General features: G+C 50.9%; 1 protein-coding gene across 7 annotated transcripts in view; it reads left to right on the plus strand.

The window, feature by feature from the left end:
- Nucleotides 1–22171, plus strand: part of Piwil1 (piwi like RNA-mediated gene silencing 1) — a 45857-nt gene that overhangs the window by 18184 nt on the left and 5502 nt on the right. For 3 of the 7 annotated variants that reach the window (XM_021233344.2, XM_021233346.2, XM_040731579.1), the window contains exons 3-18: nt 8432–8513; nt 9954–10034; nt 10533–10647; nt 11683–11808; nt 12255–12469; nt 12748–12869; nt 14126–14206; nt 14655–14852; nt 15117–15228; nt 16227–16353; nt 16455–16572; nt 17028–17142; nt 18270–18457; nt 18791–18863; nt 21445–21645; nt 21756–21859. In XM_021233344.2, the coding sequence (XP_021089003.1) occupies nt 9957–10034; nt 10533–10647; nt 11683–11808; nt 12255–12469; nt 12748–12869; nt 14126–14206; nt 14655–14852; nt 15117–15228; nt 16227–16353; nt 16455–16572; nt 17028–17142; nt 18270–18457; nt 18791–18863; nt 21445–21645; nt 21756–21859 (1973 nt within the window). In that variant the 5' untranslated portion in view covers nt 8432–8513; nt 9954–9956. Of the gene's footprint in view, nt 1–7125; nt 7302–7352; nt 7374–7788; nt 7938–8431; nt 8514–9953; nt 10035–10532; nt 10648–11682; nt 11809–12254; nt 12470–12747; nt 12870–14125; nt 14207–14654; nt 14853–15116; nt 15229–16226; nt 16354–16454; nt 16573–17027; nt 17143–18269; nt 18458–18790; nt 18864–21444; nt 21646–21755; nt 21860–22171 lie in introns of those variants that run through there. The other 4 variants (XM_040731580.1, XM_040731581.1, XM_040731582.1 and 1 more) reach the window with 4 other exon arrangements.

Consider the following 22171-nt stretch of genomic DNA (forward strand, 5'->3'; position numbering starts at 1 on the left):
AACCTGAGCTACATGCTGAGATCCTGTCTCAAAAATCAATATGTGGGCTGGAGAGGTGGTTCCGTGGTTAAGAGCACTTGATGCTTCTTCGAAAAACCTGAGTTTGGTGCCCAGAATCCATGTTGGGTGAATCACAACTGCTTGTAAGTCAAGCTCCACAGGACTTTAGGCGAGTGCATGTACACACACACACACACACACACACACACACACACACACACACACAACTTAAACATAAAATCTTATTAAAACTCAATAAAGGGCTGGAGAGATGGCTCAGGTTAAGAGCACTGACTGCTTTTCCAGAGGTCCTGAGTTAAATTCCCAGCAACCACATGATGGCTCACAACCACCTACAATTCAATCTGGTGCCCTCTTCCTGCATGTAGGCAGAACACTGTATATGTAATAAATAAATAAATCTTTAAAAAAACTCAAATAGCCGGGCGTTGGTGGCGCACGCCTTTGATCCCAGCACTCGGGAGGCAGAGGCAGGCGGATCTCTGTGAGTTCGAGGCCAGCCTGGTCTACAAAGTGAGTTCCAGGACAGCCTCCAAAGCTACAGAGAAACCCTGTCTCGAAAAACCAAAAAAAAAAAAAAAAAAAAAAAAAAAACCTCAAATAGGGCCAGGAGCTATGGATTAGTAGTTTAGAGTGTTTTATGCTCTTGTAGAGAGCCCAAGTTTGGGTTCTCAGCACCCCACACAGTGACACACAACTGTAACTCCAGCTCCAGGTGGTCTGGTGCCTTCTTCTGACCTGCACAGGGACTGCACATGCTCAGGGACCGCACATGCATGCATGCAGGGAAACACTCAAACACATAAGTATACTTCAGAAATCAAAGTTTCAGAGGAAGAATCCAGGAAATACTGTTAACACATATGGTATGTGCTGGTTCCCTTTAGGACTCTCACAAACTCTGAATTGTGGATGGAACCTCACTTAGTGCAATGTTACCAGTCACTAACTCATCACAAGACTCCATGCTGCAGCCTGTGAAATGGAGCTGCTATGATGTGTCATGGTTAGTCTTGTGGCCTTGACACAACCTAGGATAAGCTGGGAAGACAGTCTTAGTGAGGATTGTTTCCCTCAGATTGGCTCGTGGGTGTGTCTGTGGAGGCTGTCTTGACTCCATCAGATTGGCCTGTGGGTGGTGTGTCTATGGAGGTTGTTTTTATTCTGTTAACTGATGTGGGAGGACTCAGCCTGAAAGGAGGGGACACGGTCCCTGGGTTTGAATCCCGCATTCTAAGAGAAGAGAAAAGGAGTGGAATAATTGTAGGCTTATTCATTCTCTCTCTGCTGGACCATGGATGTGATCAGCTGTTTTGAGCTCGGACTCTTGACTTCCCCACACACTCAGCCAGCAATCTGGAGTTGTAAATGCTTAATAAGCCCCCTCTCCTAACATTGCTGCTGCTGCAGCAAAAGGAAATGGAGCTGAGACAACCAAGTGTGCTACAGCCCCCAGCCCTCCCCCTCCAGTGGAGTTATACTGCATAGACTTCTCTAGCAAGTTTCATACTCATTTTATTGTTAATAAGAAAACCACTGGCCCTGGAAAGCTAATCAGAAAGCTAGGTCTTCTCATGTCCCCTCTGGTCCTGACTCCAACATAGAACCTAACTGCTGAAACAAGAGCTCCGTGGGGGAAATTGAAGTTTGCGCGCGCTTGTGGAAACCAATCACTCTCCACACCTCACCTGTTGAGACCAGGTCTCTCACTGAAAGCCAGGATGACCAGCAGACTTGAGGGATTCACGTATGTCACCTTCCCCAGTGCTGGGATTATAGAAGTGCCCTGCACCCAGGATGAGCTTCTACAAGGGTGTTGGAGATTCAAACTCAGGTCTTCAGATTGTGCAGCAAGTACCCTGTGGACTGAGCCATCTCCCCAGTGCCCTCCCCTGGGGTGGAGACTAGGGGGAGGGACTCTTAACGAAACAGCAGGCTGCAAGCTTGCCCGCAGCTTCTCCAGATGCCCCCCACTGTCACACTGCTGATGAAAGGATAGTCTTGAGTTCTCGGGAGCTGCCACAGGAGGACAGACATGTGTTTGTATCACATGCACAGCAGAGTGACGAAAGGCTGTGGCAGAGGCAGAGGGGTGTTGCCACCAAAGCCATCATAGAGCCTGAGACCAGTCACATGGTCCCCACCCCTCAGGATGCTGTAGCCCTGTTTTACCGGCTCTCTGACAATTGCAGTACCTGAAAACAACCCCCCTCCTCTGCTTGCACCCCAAGAGATGCCTTACACCCCTCGGTGTGGAGTGAAATAGACGAGGCCAGGAGAAGACAGCTTTGAACTGGCTCAACCCAGGAATAACTCATGCTTTAGCCTTGGCTTGGGGGAACAGGGGGACAGTCCAATCTGGCTTTTCTGGATTGTGACACTGCTGCCTTCTAGGGCTTGCTTCTGACCTCCCCCTCGCCTCTCTACCCGCCCCATCACGGGCCATTTAAATAACATTGTTCTAAGGCTTTGATGATCTCACTGTTTATCTTCCCGAAGAAGCTGAGCACAGATGACTCTCATCATATTTATGTAGCTTTAACCCCCTGACCCACCAGAGAGCCCAGCAGGTTCCCGCTTAACAAATGTCCCCCCTGTAGGGAAACAGCTCAGGGCTAACACGGCCCGCCTCTGAAAGCCATGAGCTTTCATCTGCATGGATGGGCACAGGAGCCCTGAAACCCTGAAACCCTGGGAAGAGTAGTTCCTCTTTGGAAGCGCAGCCTCGGTGTGCTGAATGTCTAGCTTCCAAGGGTCACCAGGAACTGGACTTGGTGGGACATGCTCATAACCTTTACAATGAACTTGACATGCAAGAAGACTCTGACACACCATAGCTGAGGTCTGTGTTCTGAAGTGTGGCTTTAAAATGGAAATAAGCTCCAAGTTTTGAATCACACCTCAATACTCAATACGGCATAAAAAAACGCATAATGTGGGCAGCAAAAATTACTGCCATCCCCTCAATCCAGAGTATCTGTCCTTCTGGATCTACAGATTCCTATGCAATGTGCATATGCACATGCAAAATGTAAGTTCATGGCTAAAGAGATATGCGAGAGAGAAAAAAGATGGTCCATAAGGAAGGCACGAGGAGAAGGAATGGAGAGTGGCTCTCTGAGGGAAAGATTGAGGGAGGCTTACCAAAGAGGTCCCTTAACACAAAGCAATGTGCAATTGCTTCACTGTGTACTGTTTTGTGATAAAGATGCACCTATATGTAACTTTTTAATGACTGAAAATTATGCTAACTTGCTCAACACCCACACAACTGGATACTTCTGCGGTTGCCACACAATTAATTCTCTTGACACTTGCTTTCCATAATTCTTTTTCCTTGGGGGCTGATGGGCACAGTCGCCCTGAAAAGGGGATTAATGAAAGCCAAATTGGAAAGGCACTCATAGGCAGTGTGATTGAACAAGAAATGTCTCCCATGGGCTCAGTAAGTGGCACTGTTTGGGAAGGTTAAGGAACCATTAGGGAGTAGAGCCTTGTTGGAAGTGTGTTATTGGGTTTGAAGGCCAGCAACAGGGAACTTTCTGTGCTCTCTCTGCTTCTCACATGCAGATGAAAATGTGACCAGCCACTGCCACCATGCTTTCACTGACTGTTGCCATCTTCCCCTCCACGAGGTCTCTCTCTCTCTCTCTCTCTCTCTCTCTCTCTCTCTCTCTCTCTCTCTCTCTCTCCCTCCCTCTCTCTCTCAAGTTGCTTTTGGTTATGGTGTCACATGACAGCAACAGAAAAGTAACCAATCTAGACATCTAATGCCTAGCTTGCATCCACTTAGCTCATCAGGGTATTTTTCCTTAATTTGAAATAGCAACTTTCCAGTTAGCACAGAAAAGAAAGGAGAGGAATAAGAAGAATGTGGCCATGTTTAAGGAAACCTTTTAAAAGCCTCATAGCATTCACAAATGTGTGATAAAATTCAAGTGCATTTGTGAAAACACCATAGTTTGTGTTTAAGTCCCCAGGGTCTCTCTTGATGGGCAACTCATTCTCCATCCCAGCCTCACCCCTATACCTCTGGTGATTAAGGTCTTTTTCCATCTCTGCTGTCCATCCTGGGTTGCCCACATCCCCTGCTCCTCTTTCTCCAGTCTTGAACTCCTGATACACCAAGGCAGGCCTTCTCACAGTAGGTTCCCTGCACCTTCAGCATCACCTAGAACCTGTTGGAAATATGCAATGTGGTCCAGTCCTGACATGCGGAGTTCACAGCACAGGGCAGGCTGGTCCATCGGCATGTAGCCAGCCACGTTTGTTCCGATTCTTTTCTCCTGGGGGAATCGCTGAGCTCAGAGGTCCAGCTTCCCACCCCCTCATTCTCAGGATGACTCACTGTGAATGCTGTGATCTCCAGTTACCTTAGTGTAGGAGTCCTGAAGTCTGTACCCAGCTTGAACTCCATACATGTGTGTATGTTCCTCAGCAGTCACTTTACCTGACTCATGCCTGCTCCCCTTTTGGTTTGGCAGAAATGCTCAGTTGGAGATGTACAAAGCAAAAGTAGGAACAGATAGGATGTAGGACTAAAATTATTGTTTTAAATAGAACAAATTAAGTGCATGCACCCCCCCCCACTTTGTGTGTGTGTGTTGTTGTTGTTGGAAATGGAATCCAGAGTCTGTCATCTGCTAAGCAAACACTCTACTATTGAAGTACACCCCAGTCCAAGATTAAGCTTTAACAATACAATGATCCCTTAGTATCCAAAGCGGGTTGGTTGGTTCTGAAACTTCATGAACACTAAAGTCCTCAGATCCTCAGGCTCTTGTAGGAATGGCGTCCCACATGCCTTATGGGATTGTGGTTCATCTATAGACTACTTAGGGTAGTCAATGCAATGTAATTCTATGTGATCCGTTGCACTGTGTGATCATGAAGTAACAATGAGGAAAAAGGCAGCAGTGTTCAAAACGTTGGCTGCATCCACAGGTGTAGAGCCCGTTGGTGACAAAGTATATGGTTTTTCTGAATTGCCATAACTGAAAGCAACATAAGAAGAAAAGGGCTTACTTTGGCCTACAGTTTCAGAGTGACAGAGCCCAACGTGGCAGGGATGCCATGGCAGCAGGAGCACAAAGTGACAGATCACATTACATCACCCATAGGAGGCAGAGAGAATGTGAGTGACGGCAGGAAGTGGGTTGAGGCCATAGGCTCCCAGAGCCCGCCCCAGTACTATACTTCCTCTAGCAAAGCTCTACCGCCTAAATGTTCCATAACCTCCCCAAGCAGCGCCACCTACTGAGGACCAAGTGTTTAAACACCTGAACCTGTGGGGTACTTTTCTCATTCAGACCACCACAGCAGGGCTGGCCGGATTAGAGTGTGTTTGAGTCACAGCACCTCAGAGGCTGTAGTCAGCAGTCTGAATGCCCACTCGTGCTGTGAGAATCTCAGACAGATCCTGGAACATGATACTTGGTCTGTGCAGGACACCTGCCGGTAGCCTGAAGAATCCCAGCATCCTTCAGGACTTCTTGCACTCACAGGTTGAGGAGCAGCCCTCTCCTTATTAGCTTCCAAACCAAGAATCCATTTTGTTATTGCTGTTTTGGGCCTAGAACTCACTATGTACACCAGGCTGGCCTTGAACTCAGAGATCCACTTACCCCTGCCTCCCAAGAGTGGTGGTTAAAGGCGTGCGCCACCATACCAGGATCGTTTGCTGTTTTGTTTGACAAGTTCTTGCTATGTAGCCCCCTGTTTGCCTGGGACTGCCAATCCTCCTGCCTCGGCCACCCAAGGGCTGAGGTTACAGGTGTGTGCTACCGTACCTGTGAAGGTATAGTTGTACCTAATAACTGATACTCCTAGCTGTCAATATAGGAAAAAAGTTAAAATTATAATGCTCTCCTAGTTCTTCTCTGGGTAGTTTAAAAACTTGAGGTGATCTTGGTGACATCAGACGAAGGCGTCATTGGGAGAGCCTAAGGCATTGCAGGCAGCTCGTGGTCGTAACACGTCCCAGGTATTTATCACTGGCCATTTGGTGCTTCATGTACCAAGCCATTCCACACTCCACATGGATGCTGTCATCCCTTCCTTCCACTGCTGTCCATTCATGACAGGATTGTTCCTGGATGCAATGTAAATGCAAGTTTCTTGCTTTATTGCACCATCTACTGGCACCCTTGTGGAACAACTTGCTTGTCACCAATGAAAAAGTTGAGTAGTTTTTCAAATCATGACTTGAGTGTTAAAAAAGTGAAAGTGTTGGGCGCACTGGCACAGGTCTATAATCCCAGAATTTTGGGGGGCAGAGGTAGGAGGATCATTGCAGGTTTGAGGCCAACCTGGCCTTCATAACGAGGTCCAGGCCAACCAGAGCTATGTAAGGAGACCCTATCTCAAAAAAAAAAATCATTATGAAGCTATTCTGTTTTTCAAACTGCTTTGCTTCAAGTGCCTTGGCATTTCTTATTAACTTTCTAAGACTAAGTGAGATTGTCTTTTTTTTTTCTTTCCCTACATATACCAGGTTAGTTTTGCCCCACCCATACCCCTAGTCCTCCAGCCTCAGCCTCCAGAATGCTGGTATTAACTGACATGCTCCCCCATACCCCAAATATGCCAACACTTTTAAAAAGAAAATTCCTTTCTCCCTTACCATGTTTACTGAATCTGGGACGTGTGGGTGTAATGGCCTGTGCTCTCCCCACTTTTAGAGACAGGGTTTCTCTGTGTGGCTTTGGAACCTGTCCTAGAACTTGCTCAGTAGCCCAGGCTGACTTCAAACACACAGAGATCTTCCTGCCTCTGCCTCCCGAGTGCTGGGATTAAAGTCGTGTGCCGCCACCACCACCAGGCATGGCTTGTTATTTTTAAGCCCAGCTAAAGTTGGTGGTCCAACTCTTTCTTTGCAGGCTGCTGGAAGGACACCTGGGTGCAATCTCATCCATTGAGTGAGGATTCTCACCTGGAGCAAGGACCAGGAGGAGGGGGTATTGGGCGGGGTCTCGAGGCCCCGCCCCACGCAAAACCGCCACCTGTGTGGCAGCCAATCAGGGCGCAGCACGTGTCTGCCTCGCCGTTAACCCAGAAGTCTCAGGTGGCAGCCCTGGGGGGCCTGTGTGGAGGGGCGGAGGGATCTGGCAGTTGGGGCTGTTGGCAGGTGCTGCGGAAGGTGCTGCAGCAGCAGTGTGAGGTGGTAGCAGCCGGGTACCCGCGAGAAGCCTGCCGTGTGAGGGGCTCAGGGGCTGCGGACCTAGGCGGGCTGAGCACGGGGGCAGGAGAGGACCGGACGCTGCTGGACCACAATTATCAGGGTCTGGAATTGAGCTGTGCCCACCTGTGCCTTGGCCTCGACAGACCTGTGCCCAGGCCTGATCCCCAACTAGGTCCTGGGCTTGGTCGCCATCTCTCTGTGTGTCTGTGGTTCCTACATCTCTCTCTGTTTGGGCTTCATCTGTACCTCTTTCTCTGTCTGGACCTTGTCCTCTCCTCTCACTGTTGAGGGCCCATTTGCCTCTTCTTGTTCCCAGCCTTATTTCCTCTTCTCCCAGGACGGAAGCCTGGTCCATGTCCCTCCTCCTGCCTGGCTTCCCTTCTCCTTGTTTCTGGGCCTCCTCCATGTGTCTCTCCGTGTCTGTGTCTGGGCCTGGTACCTACATCTCCATGACCAATCACGTAATCACATTTCTGCCTGCTGCAGTCCCCAGCCCTCTCTCCCTGCCTCTATAACTGGTTTTCCTACCAGCCTACCTGTCTTCCACATAGAACTCCAGTAATTGCCACTGCTGGTGTTACCACATCCAGAGAGAGCTGGCTAGGCTAGCTTACATGGTGCGCTCTGAGTTCATAGGGTGCCTTTGAGATCAAGCCACAGGGGCTTTTCTTACCCAAATATCCAACTCCTTGTGGGGTCCAGACCTCTGGAGATAAAGGGATCAATTCAAGAAAAGGTGATGTCTCTTGCAGTTGGCGCTACGGGGATGAGAGCCAGGGAACCACAAAATAGTGGGCAGGTGGTTTAGCGCCAAAAAGTTAGCTGGTAGGTGTTGGAGTTGAGTAGCCTTGTAGATTGGGGATACAAATTCCTCCAGGCAGGAATTTGAGGGCTCCAGATGTGGGGGCTGGAGGGAAAGTAAGGGGCGCTTTGGGATGGAAGAAAATTGGCACCTTAAATTATTGCCATCCTCTGTGAGTCCTCTGGTGGCATGGTCTGATGCTAGGCAGAACAGTGGCATCTTCTCCTCTGCTTTCTCTTGGTGCAAACTACCCACGTACCATGAAGTTAGCATCTTTGCCAGCCTTAAGCACTCCATGAAATGGCATTTTTTTCTTGCTAGCTGGAGCTAGTTTTGTCTGTAAGCTAGTGCCAGAGCTGTGTTGCTAGGTATGGAAGCTGTGTTTGAAGCTGTTCTCACTTGGCTGGGCCTCTGGCTCTTTCCCTCAGGAGTGTCCACACCAGCATCCAGACTGGGACATCTGTGGGACTGGAAGGAGGCCAAGCTGAAAACCTGAGCTGAGCTGACTAGGTGAGCCCAGGGAAGTTGTTGTAGGACCAACTTCTGCATGCTGGTCAGACAGCCCTGCAGCACTGGTTGTGTCGGGTCTGGGGCAGCGCAGGAGGAGACTTCCCTCTCCATAGAGCTTGCACCACCAGCGTGCAGTACATCCTTGCCAGTCAGAGGCAGCTCTGAGGACATCCCCTGTAGGTGGCCCCTGTTGAGCCCCTTACTGGTGCACTTTGGGATCCTTTAAATGTTACATCAGGTAGTCGTTGCCAGCAGGCCAAGCCCTGGACCCAGCACAAAGGAACAAACTGACGACACCCCAGGTGGAGTTGAAGTGGGGCACCTGGGCCTGTGGAAGGAGCTGTGGGGAAAAGATGAGGCTAGACAGTCATTGGCCCCGCCCTTAAAGGATGCACTAGGTTTCTTCAGTTCACAGAACAGAAAGCTGATCCCCGAGCCATGGGGTTGACAGTAGGTACCTGTGCTTAGCATGACACTTGACACTAGCCATGGTGTGCTGCACCTGACATAACCGTGTATGACGTGCTTTGAAAAGAGCTGGTCCACATGGTGCTTGCTCAAGGTTGAGGCTCTGGAGCCCGGATGACCCCATCTTCATCTTCTTCCCTGTGGTGGGTGATGAGCCTGCTGCTCACACCCACGTAGGACATAGGAGCAACTTGGAGAGAGACATCCCTGTAGTTTCTCCTGGTAGACCATGGCTAGGCATGCACATGTGGGGATAGGAATCTGAGAGATACAGGAGATGGGGTGCCTTGGGTTTGGGCAAGCTCCTTTCAGGATGTGGTTGGAACTGAAGAAGGGTTTGGAGGGAACCATGGGTCTGAGGAAGGACTCTCTGAGGTGCTAGAAATGCCCCTCTTCATTGAGTTATATTGGTGCGTGTGACACATAGACCCACCTGGGAAAGAAGGAACCTGTCCCAACACCACAATCCTCTGCACACTGGCTCCCTAAGTCTTAATCAAAATCTTTTTTATTATGTATGTATTATGTATCATTATGATTTATATGCATGTGTGAGATGCCTGCCTACCTGTGTGCATATGTGTGTACCTGGTGCCTGTGGAAGCCAGAGGAGGCCATCAGATCCCTCAGAACTGGTGGTTGTGAGCCATGGTGCTAGCCAAGCCCATGTCCACTACAAAAGCAGAAAGGGTTCTTGGCTGCTGAGCTACCTCTAGCCCCCTTGAAAACAAAGTATTTTATTACAGTACATTTCCACTTGAGCACTGCCATCTAGCACAGTGGACAGTCCCCAGTGCGTATCCGGTTTCCCTAAGAGTGCTATGTTGGGATACTAGCCCTGCATGCATGAAGCAAAGCCTTAATAGGAAAGATTCCACCATACAGAATTTGGGGCTTAAAATACTGGTGACAAAATGGTTGAATACACATGGACCCATTGAGCGCTATCTACAGTTATTTCCTCTCTGGCAGAAGATGACGGGCCGAGCCCGAGCCCGGGCCCGCGGCAGGGCCCGCGGTCAGGAGACGGTACAGCATGTTGGGGCTGCTGCGGTGAGTACCCACCTTTTCCAGCTCAGCAGTGTCTTGACACCCAGGCAGTGTGGCCTGTGGCAGGGAATTAAAAGACTTGTCCTAGAGCTCAGTGGTAGAGCACTTGTCCAGTATACAGGAGGCTCTGGGGTCCATCCGCAGCATATGTAACCTGGGAGCTGGGAGGAGTTAAGACCTTTTTTGGTGGGTCTCACTTAGATCCGCCCCCCTGCCCCTTTTTTGATTTTTCAAGACAGGGTTTCTCTGTAACAGCTCTAGCTGTCCTGGAACTCGCTCTATAGACCAGGCTGGCCTTGAACTCACAGAGATCCACCTGCCTTTCCTCCTGAGTGCTGGGGTTAAAGGTGTGCATCACCACTGCCTGACTCAGATCTCCTTTTAACAATCATATGCTTAATGACTAAGTTTCTGAATGCCGGGGACTAGTTTAGGACTGATGAGTTCTCTGGTGTCCACCCTGTGGCATACGGGAATTCAGTTGTGTTTATGCATAAGCAGAGCCAGCAGCCTGGGTGCATCCCACCGAGACCTCAGCAGTCACCCGCAGAGGGGGACTTGGTTGGCCGAGGACGACAGAGAGGAATGGTAGTTGGAGCCACGTCCAAATCACAAGGTAAGCAGGGAGGCAGGGAAGCACTGCCATGTGCAGGGTTCTGGGTGCTTCCACGAGGGCCCAGCACCAAGCTGCAGAGTGATGGCATGGATGCCACCACATGCAGGATGGAAATGAGACTGAAGTTTGCCAGGGCCATCTCAGCGACACACAATTAAACTTCAGACGTGGCCTGGGTATGCCTACATTTTTAGCATGTTTTCTTGCATCTGTAGTGGTTTCCTCACAGCCCTACTATGGGGTTGACTTACTGTGTCTTCACTTGTTTTGGGCTGGGCAGAGAATCAGCACAGGCAACTGCCAGCTCTCAGGCACTTTGCCAAAGTGTGCCCGGCTGCCAGCGGAGTGGGAAGTCTTGTCTTGGAGGGACATTTCTCCCCACATACATCTTCCTCCTCTGAAGGAGGGGAGATTGGTTTCTGGGAAGTCCACTAGTAGTTGCTGTTATAAGAGCCATACCCATGACTCCAGCTAGAATGCTACCACCAGACCACAAAGCCAGGGTTGTCCTGTGGCATGCTCTTGTTTTTAGGTCTCTGGCTGTGTACACACTGCACATGGAATGGCTTGGTAACTTTAGACTCCTAGGACTGTTTGCACAAAGATTGTTAGTGACCAGTGTGACCCAGTACGGGGGTGTACATGCCCCTACTGCTGGGTATAAGCAGAACTGAGAAGTCAGGAGGCTACCTGTCACACTCATGTATGTTCTCACCCAGGTTATAGAGTCAAAACCCTAACCCCTTGGCTCCCTGCAGCTGTAATTACAGCATGCCAGCCTACAGAGGACATGAAGGCTGTGAGACTCAGATTAGGAAAACCTATTTCCCAATCAACAAATCCATGCCTCAGATCCTGGTATCATATCCCAGGCACCTGGTCTGTTAGAGTGGCCAGAGCCAGGGTAGATAGCTCTGTGAAGGATGAGGTCACAAGATGGACAAGAGCGGGGTGCTTCTCCCACCTTGAGCCATTGGGAATACTGCCGTCCTCCAACCCAATCCAATCAGTGAGTTGCTTTCCTCTCTTCTGAAGAACTGCAGATCTCAGCTGGGTTTCAGGAGCTGTCATTGGCAGAGAGAGGCGGTCGTCGCCGAGACTTCCATGACCTTGGTGTGAACACCAGACAGAACCTTGACCATGTCAAAGAGTCGAAGACAGGTGGGCTCACAGAAGCACCTCTCCAGGGGGCATTCTTCATGTCACTGGGCTGTCATGCTCTGGCTCAGGGAGGAGGGGATGGTCTGCTCAGCAGCTGCAGCCTCTCCAGCCCCTCCCCTCTGTCTGTCTGTCTGTCTGTCTCTCTCTCTCTCTCTCTCTCTCTCTCTCTCACACACACACACACACACACACACACACAGCTGTGGCCACACATCTGGTGTACGTCTTAGCTGTGACTTCTGGCAGGTTTTGCTAAACATTTCATAAACCCCTTCTACAGAGATCTGTCATTTTTGTGGTGGGTATGTGGTCTTCCCTGAAGCTCCCCAGGGACAGCTGTCTTGAAGGCAAGTGCTGATCACTGTCCTCAGCTCTGCTGTGTCTGAAGGAAAGCTTTCATAGAGCATAACCATGCCAGGGACTGACTGTGTGTGGCGGCTCCTCAGGCTCCTCAGGCATCATCGTGAAGCTAAGCACCAACCACTTCCGGCTGACCTCACGCCCACAATGGGCCCTGTACCAGTACCACATCGACTATAATCCCCTGATGGAGGCCCGCAGGCTGCGCTCTGCACTGCTCTTCCAGCATGAAGACCTTATTGGAAGGTGTCATGCTTTTGATGGGACAATACTGTTTTTACCCAAGAGACTACAGCACAAGGTTATTTTCAAATGTCTCCACTGGCAGAGGGGTTGGGGGTGTCCACCTCAAAGCAAAGCTCAGAAAGGATCTGGAAGGGGCATAGGACCCCTCGAGGTCCTTTATGACTCACTGTGTCCTTGAGAAGGGCTGTGGAAAGTTACCTGAGGGCCGTCAGCTACTTGGCCAACTCTTAATCTGTGTTCGGGGGAACTTGTCTTAGTGCAGGGGCCGCAGGAGCCTGGACATGCTTTTCTCCACAGAAGGTAAGAGCTGGGTTCTCACCTCTCTGACTTTAGGTCACAGAAGTTTTCAGCCAGACTCGGAATGGGGAGCACGTGAGGATCACCATCACCCTGACCAACGAGCTGCCGCCCACCTCACCCACCTGCCTGCAGTTCTATAACATCATCTTCAGGAGGTGTGTGCCGCGGCAGCGTGTGTGCACCGTGGTTTGTGTTGGGGTGGGAGGTATTAGCATGTCTGCGCTACGTGGTCATTTTCAAATGTGGGTTTCTGACAGGAAGTTAATTTATCTGCCTCCAGGATTCTGCCCCTTCCCCAGCAGTGCTGACAGTATGCCTTGGAAATACTGTTTGAGCTGTTAGCACCTCGACTGCTCCTTCCCCAGGCCGGGTGGGCGGCTGCTGGGGCAGGGGGCAACCAAGTGGGAAGCAGCCAGCTTTTGGTGCACACAGTGCACTTTGCAAATAAGGAGACATGTTCTAGGAACTCAGGAGATGGCTGTGCAAGTGTGAGGACCTGGATTCAAATCCCCAGCACCCACAAAAAGTCAGGCATGACCATTTGCATGTAGCCTCAGTGCTGGGGGTGGGCAAGGCAGAGGCACTGGGCCTGCTGGCTGCCAGCCTAGCTCCAGGTTCACTGTAAGACCCTGCAAGGGGGTGAGTGAGGTGTGGAGAGGGATATTTGATGCCTTCCTTGCTTATGCATTGGGTACACACACCTGCACAAACCCCACACATAACACACACACACACACACACACACACACACACACACACACACACACACACACACACACACAAAGACATGGCCTACAGAAGACACCTCCCTGTGAGAAACCATCTAAATGAGGCAGCATTTGGGTTCATAATGTACTCCACTTCTAGATGGCTCACTGTGGAAGGATAGCTCACTGTGGAAGGATAGCTCACTGTGGAAGGATAGGATAGCTCACTGTGGAAGGATAGCTCACTGTGGAAGGATAGCTCACTGTGGAAGGATAGGATAGCTCACTGTGGAAGGATAGGATAGCTCACTGTGGAAGGATAGGATAGCTCACTGTGGAAGGATAGCTCACTGTGAGGAATACTTGACCCCAGGGAATGCATTTGCTTGGTGCATTTTTCTTCAAAGGAAAACTGCCCAGTTAGCACTAGTCAGCTGTTCACCCCTGCTTCTGCAGCTAGACACAGCCACAGACAGCATGCAGGTGGGTTATCCTGTTGCATCATGATAAAATGGAACCAATACAATTCAAATGTGTCTTGAATTTTTTCCAAGTTTTAGACATTTTAAGAATGTTAACTCCTAGGCAGTTTGGAAATGACTGGCCTGGCTAGGGGTGATAGCTTGCCACCCCTGCTGAATGTATGTGGCTCCAGGTAGCCCCTAGGATTTGCTGTGCTCACTCTTTTGACTTTCAATTTGTAGGCTCTTGAAAATCATGAATTTGCAACAAATAGGACGGAATTATTACAACCCAAGTGATCCGATTGATATTCCAAATCACAGGTTTGTAGAAAAGTTCACCATCCTTCAGGCTGTACAGACTTTGCAGTGTTCTATAAACTAGAAACAGCCTGTTGTTGGTGCTAATGAGTTAGGAAGTACGTAACCTGGCTTGAACGATGCAGATCATACCAGACTGCTTAGATTACAAATCAGGCCCATCCCAGGCAACAGCATGGACGGACCATGGACACTGCTGTCGGTCCTCAGCAGCAGCAGCTGAGGGTGCTGAGACATGGTGGCTCAGGGTGTTAGATGGCCCAAGGTAAGGGTGGGTTCAATCAGGTCAGAGTATAATTAGCAAGCTGAAGCTGAGGGAAGAGACAGGGCTCTGTCTAGAATCCTGTACTAGGAGGTGAGCTGGCTCTGCACTCTCTGCTTCAGACACGGGCGGGGGGGGGGGGGAGGGGAGGAAGCATGAGGCTGCACCTGACTCACCTTGTGTTGACAGGTTGGTGATCTGGCCTGGCTTCACGACGTCCATCCTCCAGTATGAGAACAACATCATGCTCTGCACGGATGTCAGCCACAAGGTCCTCCGCAGTGAGACTGTTCTGGACTTCATGTTCAACCTGTACCAGCAGACAGAGGAGCACAAGTTCCAGGAGCAAGTGTCAAAGGAGCTTATAGGCTTGATTGTCCTCACCAAGTAAGGCTCCATCTCAAGAGCCCGGGGCTAGAGAGTGGGACCGGGGGAGTCAGACAGAGGTGAACAGAAGGGAGCCAGATGTGTCGGATGTGTGGTACTTGTCTCTCCTGTGGTCACGTACGAAGGTCATGGCCTCCTGCTCTTCTCCCCTCTCCATTCCCTGTTTCCAGCCATTGTTTAGTCCCTCCCCCTGCCCTTCCCCATCACACATCTCCAGGGGGACTGGGAATGTGAGCTGGGGCCTCATGTCCCAGATGCCCACAGGTACAACAACAAGACCTACAGGGTGGATGACATTGACTGGGACCAGAATCCAAAGAGCACCTTCAAGAAGGCAGACGGCTCGGAGGTCAGCTTCCTGGAGTACTATAGGAAGGTAGGTCATCCCTTGGGTGGTGTCCAGGAGCACAGGCCCTGCTTAGTCTTGCCTGCATCACCGAGAAATTCCCCACGTGTCAGAAGCACCCTGCCCTAGCAGCTTTGTCCAGAAGAATGGTTGCATTTGATAGTGTATCTGGGACAGACAGGTACTGCCAGCGGTGGCAAGCAGCTTGCTGTGGTCCCTTGCCTGTAGCTTTTCCTGGCCTTTGCCAGCAGCTCCACTGTAGTGGGATCTCTTTTTCCAGCTCCTAGAGAGGTCTCCGTAAGGAATAGCTTGCTGCTTGGCAGATGACAGGAGACCAAGGGTCATCCCAGCACCTGTAGACTCCAGCACTACCTACCTGGATCCTGTGGCTGGATTCTAAGGAAATGGGGACAGGGAGACCTCAAACTCCTGCCATACTAGCCATGCATGTCTAGTGGTGTGTGAGGACAGTGTCTGAGGGAACATGAGCTTTTTTAAAACTCTAGTGGCTAGTTCTTTAAAGCAGAGTAAGCAAAGACATGTATCAGATTCTCTGATGGCATGGCTGACTGGTGACATTTTGCCCTAAGGTGGGCATTAAGACTAGACTAGCACAACTATGGCTCTTGGATGTGATGACACTCCTTTTGTGCTCAGTGAAAATATTTTAATCTAAATTAAATATTAAAATGGCTGTAGAATAAGCAGCTCGTGGTACAATAGATGACAGGAAAGAGCCTTCACACCCTGGGGCTGGGAGCATCATGACAGTAGTCTGAGAAGGCTGGTCTCCACAGCTAAGTCCTGAGGACTTGGTTACATGGAGCTCATCCACTTGGGAGAGCTGGGCCAGGCCCTCAGTGGGCGGAAAGAACTGGAGTACGAACACCGCCCCTCAGGACGGTGTGACACTGTATCTAACCCAGTTTGGGTCTCAGTTTCCCTTGTTAACTAGGCATCCACTGCACCCACCCATGAGCCACACTCCCTGGTTGGTGTGTAGCATGCCTTCCTTTCCTCCTGAGCAGCAGTACAACCAGGAAATCACGGACTTGAAGCAGCCAGTGCTGGTAAGCCAGCCCAAGCGGAGGAGAGGCCCCGGAGGCGCACTGCCTGGCCCAGCCATGCTCATCCCAGAGCTCTGTTACCTCACAGGTGCTTAGTGCTCCCCTCTTCTCTTCACTCACCCCTGTCTGCACCCACTGGGGGCACACAGTCTTGTTGACAGGCCCTCATCGGCCCTTCTCTGGTTGCAGGCCTGACTGATAAAATGCGCAATGATTTCAATGTGATGAAGGACCTGGCTGTGCACACACGACTGACCCCTGAGCAGCGGCAGCGGGAGGTGGGCCGCCTCATCGACTACATCCACAAGTAGGCCAGCTCGGCACTTGCTGCTGTTTTGGGTTCTCTATGGGTCTGGGAGGGATCTGGGAAGCAGGAAGTGTGGCCTCCTGTGTTGGTAGGGCTGTGGAGGGCTGTCCTGAGTTCCTGATACCAGTTCTTCTCAGGGAGCCAAGAAATGAAACTCCATATGCACATGTGTCCTCTCCAGTCCTGTCAGGGAAAGGCAGTGGGACGGAGCAGAGCAAGCAGTTCTTAGACACGCATTTCCCTGCTTGTGTAGACTGGCTCACTCATTGGGGCAGCCGTTTGGGCACTGGGACTGTTCAAGGGGTGGAAAGACGCTCATCTGTGTGTGTGTTCTAGGCCCGGGATGGCCTTGAAGTGTGCTGCAAGTCACAGTGGCACTCTGTCCACCGGAATGTGGGCGGCCAGCCTGACTGCTGCCTGCTCAGCAGTGCTGGCTCCGTGTGTTCAACTCACAGGGATGACAATGTGCAGAGGGAGCTTCGCGACTGGGGCCTGAGCTTTGACTCGAACTTGCTGTCCTTCTCAGGAAGAATCTTGCAATCTGAGAAGATCCACCAGGGTGGGAAGACGGTAAGGTTGGCGGGATGGTGTCTGGGCTAATTCTCACCAGAGCAGGAGACAGCCCACCATGCACCAGATGGCTCTTTGCAAACTCTGGGAAATCGCCAGAGCTACTTGATAGGGTCATTCTGCAAGAGGCAGCCCGTGACTCTAGTGCATGCAGAACCCAAAGCCCAGCCCTCAGGACAAGTGAAGATCTGCTAAAGGACTAAAAAGCTGAGAGGTGGTGGTGCACACCTTTAATCCCAGCATTTGGGTGGTAGAGGCAGGTGGATGAGTTCAAGGCTAGCTTGGCCTACAGAGTGAGTTCCAGAACCCAGGCAGGGCAGGGGTGGTGGTGAGGGGGGAGACTGAAGTAAGCAACAGGACTTGGGGTGCAGAAAGTCCTGCCAAGAAGTCCGGTTAGATTGGCTTTATCTCTGCCTGGGCCATGAGTCTCTCAGGAGTCATGCTAAATATTTAGAGTGTTTTCATGTTTTGTCCTCAGGAGAAGGCAAGACAGGGTTTCTCAAAAATAGTTTTATGAAATCAAATGCTTCAAATACCTACTCTTTTGAGCTGTTTCTAGCAATCCATACCATCCTGACCGAGGCAGGACTGAAAGATACAGTCTAGCAGGTGAAGCGCCAGAAGACTCACAGGGACCTTAGAAGCTCTGCGTATTTGCTGTAATGGTGACCACCAGAGGCTGTTCCTGAACTTGCTGTTGGCAGAGGACACCACCTACCATCGAGGGGCTCACCTCCCTTCCCTGCCCCACGCTGTGTAGACCAGGCTGGCCTCTACCACGTGGAGAGCTACTTGCCTCTCCCTCCTGATTGTTGGGATTAAAACAATGAGCCACCACCCCCAGTCTGAGTCTTAATTTGTATACCTTTAGTATAAGGAAAATGATACTTAAGTGTTTCAATAAGTCTTTGGGAGGAACGATGGAGAGTTTGTCCTGGGTACGCAGAAGAGTATGGTACAGGAAGATCCTCCAGCTGGATCTGTTGTCTTCTTTCCATTGGGGACTTGATCTGTCATTCTGATTCAAACTTAAGTGTGGTAGAATATGGCTCCAGATGTATGATGGGATTGTGCAAGACCAGTGTCTTCATCACAGCTGACAGTAGCATCTCTGCCCTTTATTCTAGTTTGATTACAACCCGCAGTTTGCAGACTGGTCCAAAGAAACAAGAGGCGCACCGCTGATCAGCGTGAAGCCACTGGATAACTGGCTGCTGATCTATACCCGCAGGAATTATGAAGCGGCCAACTCCCTGATCCAGAACCTGTTCAAAGTCACTCCGGCCATGGGCATCCAGATGAAAAAGGCGATCATGTAAGTGTCTGGGGCCAACTACTCTCCCGTCTGCAGAGTGATTGCAGTTATCAGAAGAGGGGGAGCATGTTCCAAAGTGATGCACCAGTGAGCTCATGACAGCTCTAAGATCGTCCATGGCTCTGCGTAACACAGAGGCATTGGATGGGAGAAAAGATCAGGCAGGGATGTTCTAGGGAGAAGTTCTTTAAACCAGGATGGTGGCACCGCTTGTTAGCCACACCCTTCCCTGAGCATCTAACCTGTGTCTGTACCATTTGGCACTGGTGCAGGGATGTTGACTGTGCTAAGGTCTGAGGGTTGCATACCGCCCATCGTTACTGTTGATCTTAGGATCGAGGTGGATGACAGAACAGAAGCTTACCTGAGAGCCTTGCAGCAGAAGGTGACATCAGACACTCAGATAGTAAGTAGCTGCTCGATGCAGACCGTGCTGGGACGGGGGTGGGGGTGCTCAGGGGACAGAGGACTGAGGTTTTGAGCTCAGGTGTTTTGACCTCAGTCAGGCTGCAGAGCTGATGCCCAGGTGGGTGTTGTGCCTTGCACAAGGTGAGAAGCCAGGGAGAAGGCCACCTTTGGCCTTGAGGCTCTGGTTCTAGAAGCTGTGGAGGTCACAGGGTGTGGTCAGCAGCCCGACTGCAGACCCCAGGGTGAGGCCAGTGTGCATGGGCTGCTGAGCACAGAGCATGCTGCCATGGGCACCTCTCCTGAGCTGGGGTGCCTTGACATTGGTGAGTGCCATCCTTCTGTCACGTGAGACTTGGCACCCAGGAGAGGAATGGTGACGAGGTAGGCTGGTGACAGCAGGTCCCATGTGTGCTTGCAGGAGTCCTCACAGTAGCGGTGTGAGTTGTGCCTGGAGAGAACACGGAGGTTGCAGTATTTGGGTTACCACTGGGAAGAACATCTTCCCGTCCTCACACTCCCCAGCACTAACTTCATCACAGTTTTAAACTGGTCTTGGAAGTGTAGACAGTCACCTGGGCCACTAATCCCAGGCATGCTGTCTGTGGCATCACTGTGCTGGGGCCCATGATCCCGTCACCTGGTGCTCCTACTCACACAAGGCACACCAGTTTGTGTGTTTCCTGAAAAAGCTGGTCCGCCTCGATCTGTGACCATGCTGCTGCTCATCTGGTTGCTGCTTGATCAGGGCCTTCATAAACAGAGTGGGGGAGGTCACTGAGCACCTCAGCAGTGTGGGTGGAGTCAGGGCTCCTGCAGCAACCAGGCTGGTATGAGCTCCTTACTGTCCTCACAGCAAGCTAAAGGTGGGAGACTGCCTACAAGGGAAGCACTCTGGGAAATTCATTCCACCCACTCCCCTCAGCCATGTGAGGGAGGGGGTCCTGCGTACTTGGACTTAGAAATTAGCCAGTTAACTGATATCTCTTCAAGTTTCCCATGAACATGCCCCACATTCTGATGTATTTTGCTGGTCTGTCTCCTCAAATCCTGAGGCCACCAGTACAGACCTCATTAGCCTGGGAGTTGGTAGCAATGGCTTTATAAAGTCATCGGCCTTCAATAATCAAACAAAACAGTTTCTGTGAAGCCAGTAACCGTTCCGGCTTAAGGCTGTGGTGACGGTGACCTGAAGCAAGTGGTGTGAAGCGGTCCCCATTGCCTTTGTACCTTAGTGGGAGCCTGTGAGGTACACGTGGTGGACAAAACAGGAGAATGGGCCTCCAGTGAAGGGGACACAGTGCTCTATGGCCGTGGTAAAGAGAAATTCATGAGTGGGAATGCACCATGGCCAGCTGCTGACAGGAGTATGTCTAGTCTTGCACTGGTCAGACTTATCACTGAGGCACATACTAGTGGGGAAAGACTGACTGTAGCTCATGTCTCAGAGTTTCTGCCCAGGATCACTTGGCTCCATGGCCTCTGGACTGGTGAAGCAGGGCATCCCATCAGGGAGGATGTGGAGACTCAGGGTTGCTTGCCCCAGAGCAGACAGAAAAGGGACCAGAGACTTCTTCATTGGTGACACAACCTACTTCCACCCAGCCTCGGCTCTTATCATTTCTGCCATCTCCCAATGTCACTAAGGCATGGCTCAGTAGGCAGATTAATTACCAACAGGGTCAGAACCCTGGATGTCCAGTCATGTGCCCAGATCCTACCTCTGAACACTGGTGCAGCAGAGTCCAAACCTTAAGCCAACGGAAGCTACCTTGAAGAGCCAGCTGGAAGCTTATATCTGGCTGCTGCAGAAGCAGTGAAGGGCACAGGAGCACCCATGCCCTCAGTAGTGTGTTCTTCCTGCTCAGGAGGTGCGGGAACAGGTTGTCCACATGGCTGGAGACCTGAACAGTGGCCTGCCATGTCCCAGCCACAGGCAGATAGATTGCTGCCATGACACCTCGAGTAATGTAGAGAGTACGTGGAACCTAGTTTGTTGGGGACCAGAGAGAATTGAAAAACAAGAGTCTGGGTGGACACTGGGAGCTGGAATTGTGAGTCACAAGCTGGATTTGACTTTAGCAGCTTGAATGCGGACCCTCAGAGTTTGGGCAATGGGAACACTCTGATCAGGGACCCTTTGTCCTCAGAATCGGCACATTTTTCCTGGGAAAGCTCACATTCTGTCCAGATTCCCGAGCCAGAGCTTTAGAGTTTATAGCCGTGGTTCTGAAGGAGCTGTGGGTTACGGCTCAGAGAGTTGCATGTCTGTCCACCCATGAGGCAAAGCTGTGCTGGCGTTCTGTTTGTCCTGAACCACTCTCACCAGTAGTGTGCCATGCCCTGGTCTCAGGTGGCAGTGGCTTTGTTTTACTGCCCAGGTTTTTTCTGCGCAGTGCCTCTCATTTAAGAGCCTGTCACTTAGAATAAACAATCAGCATTATAATGTTACTCCTGCCCTACTGATTAGCCACATGACTGAGCTGACAAGTGTCCTTTTCACCAAATGGCTCGTCTGTCCCTCTTGCTCTTGGTCTTCCGCACCCTGGTTCTCTGTAATGAGGTGCTTGGTTTGTTTTTAGGTCGTCTGTCTGTTGTCAAGTAATCGGAAGGACAAATACGATGCCATCAAAAAGTACCTGTGCACAGACTGCCCCACCCCAAGTCAGTGTGTGGTAGCCCGGACCCTGGGCAAGCAGCAAACAGTTATGGCCATCGCCACCAAGATCGCCCTGCAGATGAACTGCAAGATGGGTGGGGAGCTCTGGCGGGTGGACATGCCTGTGAGTCTTTCGTCGGAGACAGGGTGGTACTGTGTGGGCATTTAGGGAAAGGAGCCTTGCTCGTGGCTGCCAAAACCTGCCACAGCTAAATGACACTGTTTTCACTAAAGCTGAAGCTGGCGATGATTGTGGGCATCGACTGTTACCATGACACCACAGCTGGGCGGAGGTCCATCGCAGGATTCGTTGCCAGTATCAATGAAGGGATGACCCGGTGAGCCAGGGAGCAGCCGTGGCACCGTGAAGCATGGGACCGGCCTTCATGTCCCTGTCCTGCTACACTCAGCCTCACCATTCTGCTCTCTACCATGACCCTGTGACTGTAATCAAATGGCCAACTCTGAAAGTGCGGTGGTTTGGTAGATGGTCTTGGCCCATGGAATGTGTGTGACTCATGCTTTCAGTGTAACAGCCCAGGTCACTCAGTCCTCTGCTTTTCAATATTAGCTTATGGAATGTGTTTTATGGAATGAGGGAATAGCCCACAGCAGTGGAGTCTGGAGCCTGGCCACATGCTACTTGTAGA

The sequence above is a fragment of the Mesocricetus auratus genome, unplaced genomic scaffold, assembly GCF_017639785.1.
Source record: "Mesocricetus auratus isolate SY011 unplaced genomic scaffold, BCM_Maur_2.0 Super-Scaffold_100025, whole genome shotgun sequence".
Lineage (NCBI taxonomy): Eukaryota > Metazoa > Chordata > Mammalia > Rodentia > Cricetidae > Mesocricetus > Mesocricetus auratus.